The following is a 10,226-nucleotide window of genomic DNA, read 5'->3' on the forward strand; positions in this document are numbered from 1 at the left end:
CTCTGACATCAAATTCTAACAAGTTCTGCAAATGCTTCTCCTCATGTAAGATTTCTCTAAGGGAGACAATGTCCTAAACAATGACATTATCGTCTGGCATGTCTGAAAAAGTCTTCCTTGTGTATTCCAGATCGTAAGCCAAAACTCTACTTACTTTAAACCTTAATAAACCATTGTACTAATAAACTATAATATGCTTGGCTGTACACCCGTCACCTATCTTAAACCCAAGAAAAAACAAACATTTCACTTACTTTCACATACATACAGTCTAAACCATCTATTTCCATCCTGTATCTCTTGTAACACAGATTTTCAGCTCTTTCAGAGGCAGTTGGTGTTTCACTTCCAGGCAAAATGGGCTCAATCTCCATGGAAAATACTTCCATATTTCTTATATTGGTGTACACTAACTCATAAGGCAACTTGGGAATCTGTCTGGCTTCCTCAGCAAAACAACTGAGGTCATCTGCTTTAAAGATACTTATGAATAACCCATGGAGTCTGCAGAGAGTAACGTGTGACAAGCCATGTTGGGGCAATGAATTCCTGCATTGTTAGACCAACTCATAGTATTTTTACACTCTTGTGCTACAAAGAGCAAGAGCATCCTCCTGTAAATCACAAAGTAATTGCAAAACTCTTGTCTTGTGATAATCAAATGGAACAACTCAAAGCCACCGTCAGTAAACTGCAGCAAGACTTCATGGGTTTTCATATCCATTTACAAAAAAGAGACCATATGAGTATGAAAGTCACTCAGATGAGAAGTCTCTGTTCTCCTGTATTTAGGAGAATACAGGAGAGAAACGTGCAGTTTACATCTAACCATACAGCAATCTTGGGAAACTTGACACAAGAAGTCACACATCATATTATTCCTGCCCCCCCCCCCCCCCCCCCGTGTTACCTACTACAAAGACAGAGCTCTTCAAAGCAATGCTGCATTAGCCTTTACATTTAACTGTAAAGCAAGGGCTCTTATCAGACCACAGTGTATTTAAGTAGCCTGGAAGAGTCTGCTCTTAACCATCCTCACTGTCTCCTAAGAGCTAAATAAACTCAACAAGTCACTTCTGCTAATTACCAGTGGCACTTCGGCACTTTTTATCCTATATGAATCACCCTTACAGCCCTACCAACAGCCACACCTGAAGTGATGTTAAGAGGCAGAAATGAAGACTCAATGAGCAATGAGGGAAATGCAACAGCTTTCAAGATATTCATAAAATAACCACAACTTTCTCCAAGCAGCAGGCAGGTAACAGCCTCAAAGATGACCCTGCAGGCACAGCTGCACTCTGCATCCCTGACTGTTTCTCCTCCAGTGTCATCTTCATGCTGCTCCCTCAGAATGCTTCACAGCACGGTGACCCCTCATTCGAACTTATTTGATGTCAGGGTTTGTACCTTCTTCTCCCTTAACATTTTAAGAAGCTTTACCCCAGCCTTCAGTACCTGCACGCCATTAGTATTTAGGAAAAGATCTGTGACAATTCTTGCTATTGTTCCTGAATAACAGGGCAAAGAAATTAAATCCACGCCACTAAGGAGAACAGATGGTGTAAAGACACAAGATCTCTGCTCTTATTTATAAGTAATTTTATATTTTATATATATTTATATATTATGTATAAATTTATATATATTTATAATATATATTTCATATTTATATTTATATACTTTTATAAGTAATCCATTTTCACCTTCTTCAGAATTTGCATTAAAATTCACTAATACATTAAAAGTTGGATCAATATGTGCAACCCACAGACATACAGTAAGAGTGAAACTTTATTAGTAGTGCCTAATGTTTCCTGTGCTGACCTTCCAGCCGCCTAATGCCCAGAATTCAGCAAGAGCAGCACTCCCCTAATGTAATCACACCAAGTACTTGGTATTCTTTTAAAAACAAACAAGCAGAAGAAACAAAAAAAAACAACAAAGCTTTTAGCCAGCACTGATTTTTTTTACATTTGTATATATACTGATACATACAAATAAAACTCCTGAATACTGTGATTAACTGAGAGCAGGCATCAAAGCAGATGTATTGTGACAGAAAAAGTGGGGGTTATGACCCGGAAGGCCAGGAACAGGAAGATCCCAAACCACCAAGATTATCAGCTCTGTATCTCTGGTGCTTTTCACATGTGTGCAGTGCTAGGCAGCTCAGGTTATCCATCTCACATAGAATTTCACATCAGGCTGCTGTCTGTAGCACTCTGAGACAGTGGGCTATGCTAAAATAAGATGAGTGGAACCGCTATGTCCCCGAGATGGTGAGTGTCCTTAAAGCAGAAGCTAGTCCTGAATATACTCTTGCTATTAAACATTAAAACTGGGTTTTAAGTGACTAACCTACTGCAACACTGCATACACAGTGCTTAACACAAAGAATTCAACAAGACGACATCCCCAGGATATGTTTTAATTTGTTTTCCTGCACAAATTACTCTGAACAGGTATACAACAGCAGTCATGCCCTGCAATAAGAGGAAAGCAAGAATAAAAGGCCCAATCTTTCAGATTTACATGCTTGATTTCAAAGCATGAATTAAGCAATGTGATTACTCACATGGAATAAGGATAATTTTTTGCAGTATCAGGCTTAAGCAAACCCAGGGTTAAGCAAAGCCAAGCAACACAGAGAACAGGAGGAAATGATGCAGTCCTAAGAGTGGCATAGAGCATGGACTGGCACCGACATGAAAGAGCTGCTCTCTGCCAGGAAGTCACTAAAAGCCTTGCTATTAGTGTTGGTAGACAAGGCCTTAGCAACCCAATCATACAACACTCCATCCTGGATGCAGCTCAAAAGCAAAGCCAACAAAAGGAAAAACTTACTGTACAAAGAGCCTTTGAATTCAACATGGTTTGAATTTTCTCTATCTCCCAGGCCATTTAGATACCAGATTTAATTCAGTGCCTAATGCATTTCTACTTGAAAGTTTTGGTACTAATTTAAACCAATCAATCTCTTAGGAGCATCATCACCCCCAAACAAAAACATGCCTCTGTTGTGGTGTATCAGGAATGGGGCTCTGGTCTATGAAAATAACTTGAGGAGAAAGACATAGTTTGAGGAAAAAGTCAAAGTCACAGACATGATGAATATTTCCAAGAGCCACAGCTTTAGTCTGACCCTAACACCATATTTTCTGCAACAAGAACCATCTATTATTAAGGGTAAATAGAGAGTTCTTCCTTGCTATTTCAGCAGCAGAGAAGACAAGCAGAAGGTGAGCAAGCTGCTGCAACTCATTCAAGTAGCTTGCTGATGGAGCAGCCGGAACAATAGCCTTGGCCAAACACCATTTCTTGGCCTCAGGCCCAACTGTACAAATACTCACTACCAGAGTCCAGCACGATACAGACAGTAGTAAACACTGCTCCACTCCAGCAAGCACAAAACTGGATCAGAGTTAACCTCTGCGCCTTCAAGCGTACAAAATCAAACCCAACCAAGCAGAGTTCAGACTCTGCTCATCCCTAACTTCATTCAGGCAAACCAAGCTAAGCTGCCTTTAATCAAAAGGCATAAAACCCACTGTATCAGAGGAGCTCTTGCTGCTTTTGGAGCTCAAAGTGAAACTGAGTCCATTACTTCCCACTAGCCAAGATGCCTTTCAAACCAGCAACGTCTGTACATATGCTCATATATACATGCATGCATCACAGACTCCAGTAATACAAGCAACGCTTCAAGTAGTCAGGTATTTGTTTAATGTATTCTTTGTGTTTTCAAGTAATGAAATCCAAATTCAATGTCCCTGTAGGACACCCCAAGTTGCTGGCTCCTCTGAGGTCAGCTGCAGATGCTGTTCTGACTTGCCAGAAATCCAGGCACCATCCCACTGGTACCCACAGGACAGCAGACTTGCCAACTGAGCACTACTTTTCCCTCACAGCAGAAGCACCATTTACAATTAACCTATCACTTCTTGCTTTTTTTAAATCCTATTAAAAATAGACCATCCAGAAACAGTGAAACCTTGTGATACTGGACGGTTATGTGACTTCCTCCGATTCAACTGGTTCAATGAGCAAATCTCAATAACAAAAATGCTTTCTTTAGTCCTACAAAGGTTAAACAATGAGTCTCATTAAAGAGCGAGACAAATTTCTTTGTTATTAGAACTCCGCAAGGCCCCAGGATGAGCCCCATGCATCTGCCTGACCAGCCGCTTGGTCCCTTCCAACTCAACCTGGAGCTCTGTGGCTCACCAGAAGATAACAGTGGTCATTGCATGCATTTCCTGACACAGCAGGAGCTTGACAGCACTTTATCTCTTCATTTATTTCTCTAAAAAATAATAGTAATCCATTACCTAAGCCATCTGGCACACACTATAAAATCACTGCAGTAGAAACAGACTGTAAATAACCAGTGGCAGCTCAGCATACAGACACTATTATTCTGCAAGGATTCCTGATGACAGTTTGTGGGAGATTCCCACACAATCCACTAATATTATTAGGTAAATGTTTTAACATGATACCCGAATTAAGAGAAAAATAAGACCAATTATTATAAATAGGACCTTCACAATTATTTTTCATATAACAATTCACACAACTTTAAAGATGAGGTCTGCAACAAAAAAAAAGATTAAAAAAAATACATTTTTGAATATGAAGCTGTGACCTCCTGTCCCCAAAAGCAGCTCCCAACAATGCTACACTCTCAGTGTTTGAGTAGGCCTCCCAAAAACACCCTCCCAAACACTATCTGTGTGCTGCGAGCAGCTTTCACAAACAGCTTGCTATCTCTCAGGCCCCACCGGCCTGCCCAGGGTGGTTTCATTTCCTCCTGCGGCCGCGCTCAGCACCCAGGGGCTCTGAGTCAAGCCATTGCTCCTCTTGTTTCCCAAGGCTCACACTTTCTTTTAACAAGAAGGCTGGATTGCTGACATGTCACAAAGCTGCTGTTAGAAAGCCAAGAGGCTTTTCAGCTTCTTGGGCTGCTCTGGTTGGCATTCAACTCCAGGAAACTTCTTACAAAAGCATAATAAAATGCCCAGGTTAGGGCAAACCAAGTATTGTTAGGTAATTACATCCCCAGCACCTCCACTTTAAAGGCAATAGGAATAGAGCTGGTGCAAAGCTGGGAGCTGCCACAGAGTTGCCATCAGGTTTGCTCTAGTGGCACAGCAGGTCCCTGAAGCAGAAAAGCAACTGAAATATCCCCTCTTCTGCTGTATTTTTTAGAAGAGACACAGATACAGCTAAAAAAATACAATGTAAATGACATCTCTGTCATTTTCATGTGAAATTGACAGTAAACATCTGATTTCTGCAACAGTCTTTCTGCTCTAAACCACATGGGTCCAACTCAGAGGTAAGAGCAGGATGCCCAGGTCATGCGTGGAGATGAGTGACACCCATCTCTGCATTACAGGGCAGCATGGCTCTGGAAGAACAAAGCAAAGACCTACTGAGACAAGTGGTTACCGTTTAATGCTTAGTAAACACTTATGTCACATGCAATAGTTTGAATGGCAATATACAAGACTATATCATTAAGGCAGGGGGTTTTAACCCACCAAAAAAGCCCATTAATAAGCACAGAAATTTGGCAATAGTTGTATTTTCTCTCACGCTCAAGCTGTTTTTTTGCTGTATTTCCCTCCCTATGTACCACTGACATACCCAAGATGAGCCATAACCTGGTCAAAATCTGCCTTTTGCCATCTTTGTTCGTAAGGACCTGGCACAACTGGACCGAGGACCAAGTTTCATAACACTGCACACAGAAGCAGCTGCCTGCAAACAGCCCCAGGAAAGCAAGAAAGGGCTCCTTGGGATGCTGGGGAGTCCACAAGCAGTGTTTTGTTCTATGCAGTTCCCTCTGACACTTCCCTAACTTAATTTACTGCTCATAAACCTCAAACTGAACCATTTCAAGGACAGGGCAGCAGGACTGAAGGTCAGGTACCGAGTTCAGCTTGCCCAGATGGTGCTCACCCACAAAACTCTTTCCTGATTGCTCTGTGTTCAGAGGAATATTGCCACTCACTTTAACTGAAATTGGCTTAAGCCCTAAGTTAGGAGTGAGCTGGCTGGAGCCTCCTGCCCCTAATCTCAAAAATACTGGAACAGGAGGAATGTATTGGTAGCAGCAAGAATGAAAATAAATGAATGTCTGACTGCACAGATAAATAAATAAAGTGTGCTGTGCACAGCCATACAAAACCGAAACAGAAATCCCAGGAGGGCAAAGCAGCATGCTCTAGGAAAGCATGGCTTGAAACAGAAACACCTCAAACCCAGGCAAAAAGGGATAGAGACGGAGGACAGAAATGACTGAATGTCAACTCTTCACTCTGACTTTAACAGAGGTGAAATAAACACAGCGATCTGATCTGATTTGTTAATTTTCATGTACAGGTGCTGGGGCTTGGTTTTACACATCTAAAGCTCACAAAGATGTGCAACACAAAACATGGCAGTTCAGCCAGTGCAGAGAAGTCAGATGAGCTCCATGTCCAGGCAAAGCATTCTCACTTGTTCTTAATTTCCAAGGAAAGCAGATTACATCTAACAGGAACCGACACATGGCCTAGATTGTCCCTATCAATTTTTATGGATCAGTACAAGTAGGTCAACAGTTACTGAAATGCTGATCAGCTACATCTGATCACAACTCAGCAGGGCTATGGTGATACAGGAAACAGAGAGAGATTCTCCCAAGTTTGTTTCCAAAGTCAAAGAACCAAAGCTTTCAGAAATGATCTTACGGCAGAACCACCAACCTGCCAGTGACAGATGCCCAGTGGGACAAGTTAAAGAGAGCTCACAGGCATAATATTTTAAATAGGAATGCCCAGGATATAACCCATGGAGCAGTTTTAAACTGCTGCATCCCACAACTGAAGCTAATGCCTTCAAGCAGGGTCTGTACCCACAGCATCACAGGATATAAAGTCAGGCACGGTTTGGGCCCGTTGTTCATAACTATCTTGTGAGTGTGCCAGAGCAAGTCCTTTAACTTAAATCCAATTTCCAGATTAACCATAACCATACACAACAAAGAGGCTGCCTACACAATGAGGTCACCGAGTTTAGACATACACCTGGATGAATCAAGGAACAGGATTTTCACAGGAGTGACTCAAAATTGTGCATTGCTAGTTCCTAACAAAACAGAGTTTAGCTTGGGAAAATAAAAGCTCCTTTACGCTATTTCAAGGTGGCACACGGTTGGGACAATGGGTGCTACTTTTACACTGCCATGCAAAGGAACCAGATTAGAAGGCTCACCAGTGCATGTTAGCAAAACTGGACACACTGAAGCATATAGCAGAGAGCCCCACTTCCACAAACGACAGCTGAAATACAAGGTCCATGTCTCCTATTCTCAGACAACATTTGCAGAGATGCTGACAACCTTCTTGCAACACTGGCCATCCAGTCATTGACGTAATTCTGCCAACTGTTTCCAAGTAACTCACACGAACACAGCTACCTGAGCAACTCGGGCGAGCTGGGACATGGGCTTCCAGTTAAGAGAGCTCTCAGGCTCTTTGCTCCAGGGGGGGCACATGCACTTAGACAGCCAGTAATGACAGACCCTACCTTGCTTGCCAGCATGTTCTATGCCAACACCATACGTTAAGTGTCAGTGCTATACTGGAAGCTCTGGTGCTTTAAGCAGCTGTCCTGAATGACAATCCTGACTCTGCCTGCCAATACAGAAAAGATGAAAAGTCGCTCTTTCTGTGCCTACATATGGCTCTGAAGAGGACAAGAACAGCCTCTGGTGTGAAACACAGAAGCAATCTCACTGGCCTTGGTCACCCAGCATGTCCCTACTGGACGATCATGCCTGTGCTTGTCTGACTTTGCATTTGCTCTTTTTACCTCTGCGTGCTATGACCTTACATCCATTATTTATGTTACTTAATTAAGGATGAGATACTGAATGTGATTTAACCAGCATGCTGCCTTTACCTGGGGAAGAAGACAGCACAGACAATTTCTCTTGAATGCTCTGCAGCTCTCCTATCCCAGCACCCAATGCAGAGCAATGACTTCCTTGGGAACTACAAGGGGTCCTGAGCTTTCTACTGTTACACAGTCCCAAGACAACAGGACATGCACATTTTTGGGGCACCTCCTGACCAAAGGATTTAACCAGTCAAGGAAATTAATTCAAGGTCTGGCAGGGTTGGAAATTAAAAACCTAAGTATTTCTGATCAACTCCTTATGAGGCATCTTAATTCTGTAAGAACCTTCACAGAGAGAGATGAATCAAGAATACCTTTCCAATGTAACTCCTCACATAGAGGCCTATTGGGCGCCTGGGAACAACTGCAGCACCATTTCTCTCTTGACCAGAATGGTAATTTTCATCCTGTATTGCAACGACAACAGAGCTGCTTCTCTGTGAGACACAAGGCACTAAGATGCCTCATATCCACTAATGCATTAGCACTCTGGTGGTGCAGGCATGCACCTCACTTCCTCACATTCAATCTCTCCTACACAAATACACTATTCAGATATGGTCAAGCCTATTGAAGTGACTCTCTGGTTTGATTTGCACTGATAGACAGTCAATGTGTTGTCCACTGCATACAATGTAAATAAGGTAAACTATTCATGCCAAAACAAAAAGCCTGTTTCCTTTCCCCCCTCACACAAAGAGCTAGACAGGGGATAATTCTGGAGTATGTCATACACCGGCTCAAGCATCTGGATGGCATGGCATGGCTTTCGATGAAGCACACTTTGTGCAAGCTTTCTGACAGAACTATTTGAAGTTTGCTGCGCTGCACTGTGGTGCTCAGTTCTTGGGACCCCAGTCAACTCTTCCACCCTTAGAAACTGAGCTCTGTCCTTTTTTCCCAGTTTTTTACACCAGATCAAGGCAGAGCGATGAAGACAATGCATTGTTAGTGGAGAAAACAATCACTTCCACAGCTATCGATCTGCAGGCTTGGCCATCATCAGGATGTTCAGGGCAGTAACTACTTCCAGGTGGAAGCTGATGAGGTACTAACACACAAGGCTAACAAGATTAGGAAAATGCCTGTTTGAAACGCATATGAGAGTCACACACAGCATCACTGCTGACTGTAGGGCTTCTGAACGACTGCCAAGAGAATAAATACAATCTAAAGGTGCAGTGTCACCGAAAAGGTTAGTTTAATATCAAAGCGCCTATGCTGTAGAAGTGGTTTCTCTGCAAGGAGCAGGGCGGTGTTTCTGAAGGAGACAGCCGAACAGCGCAGACCCGCGTGCAACGGGATGGCCATTCCAACCCGAGGCGCTGCAAGGAGCGGCGCATCCCTACGGAGACGGCTGACCCGCCCGCTCCCGGCACGTCCCCGCTGCCCAGGCCGGGGCGGGCGGCACGGCCGTTCCCCTGCGCGGCTCTGCGGGCACACACCGCCGCAGCCTCCCCACGCCCGGCCCGGGAGCAGAGGGCCCTGACTCACCGGGCCGAGCACGCACCGCCGGCGGGATGCGGCTCCATCCTGGGAAGAGGCGCCGGCTCCCGCCGGGGCGTCTGCCGGGGCCGCGGTTGGCAGCGCCGGCCCCTGCCTGGCCCCGCTCGGCGCGGTGATGCCAGCCCGGGCCGCGCTCCCCCTCGCCCGCCCCGCGCAGCCCCCGGCCCCGCCGCCGCCCTACCTTCGTGTAAAGCTCGGAGGCTGCCATGGCGCAGGGCGCGGGCGGGCGGCCCCTCTGCGGCAGCCCGGCGGCGGGAGGCGGAGGGCGGCGGCGGGAGGGAGGGCTGAAAGGAGGCGAGAGGGAGGATGCTCAGGCGGCGGCCCGGGCGCGCCGCGCCATGTTGCTACCTGCGGGGCGGCCGCCGCTCTGTGCATTGTGGGAGCGGCGCGGGCGGGCGGGCGGTGCCTCCCACCGGCGCGGGCCCCGGCGGTGACCGCTGCGTTCCGCGCTGCCGGGCCCTGGCAGCGGGACACCCGCCCGGCTGCCCCCGGCCCGGCCCGCGCCTCCTCCCGCCCAGGGCAGGAAGCGGCATCCCTGGGCTGCCTGTCCAGAGAGCGCAGTTACCGCTCGTTCCTGCACCGCCGCTTCGGGTTTGTTGTTTCACAGCCAGCGCTACTCGAGTTGCGGTCCGCGACCCGCCCTGCAGCCGGGGATAGCCCTGCGCCCTCCTCTAACCCTCTGGGAGAGGAGCCTCCTGTGCACCCTCAGCCTGCTGGGTTACAGCCTGCTGCAGCCTCCCTGAGCCCCGCTGACATCCTTCCTCCTACCC

At 45.9% G+C, this 10,226-nt stretch overlaps 1 protein-coding gene across 1 annotated transcript in view; it reads right to left on the bottom strand.

Annotated features, from left to right (window-relative positions):
* The window catches only part of MYO5A (myosin VA), a 100,137-nt gene extending 90,293 nt beyond the window's left edge, over positions 1-9,844 (bottom strand). The window contains exon 1 of the mRNA XM_057397629.1: positions 9,638-9,844. Within this exon, the coding sequence (XP_057253612.1) occupies positions 9,638-9,664 (27 nt within the window). The 5' untranslated portion in view covers positions 9,665-9,844. The remainder of the gene's footprint in view (positions 1-9,637) is intronic.
* Positions 9,845-10,226: the final 382 nt, after the last annotated feature.

Source organism: Pezoporus wallicus, unplaced genomic scaffold, assembly GCF_028554395.1.
Source record: "Pezoporus wallicus isolate ANWC-B61680 ecotype Strahan unplaced genomic scaffold, APGP_CSIRO_Pwel_v1 contig_3952, whole genome shotgun sequence".
In the NCBI taxonomy this organism is placed as follows: domain Eukaryota; kingdom Metazoa; phylum Chordata; class Aves; order Psittaciformes; family Psittacidae; genus Pezoporus; species Pezoporus wallicus.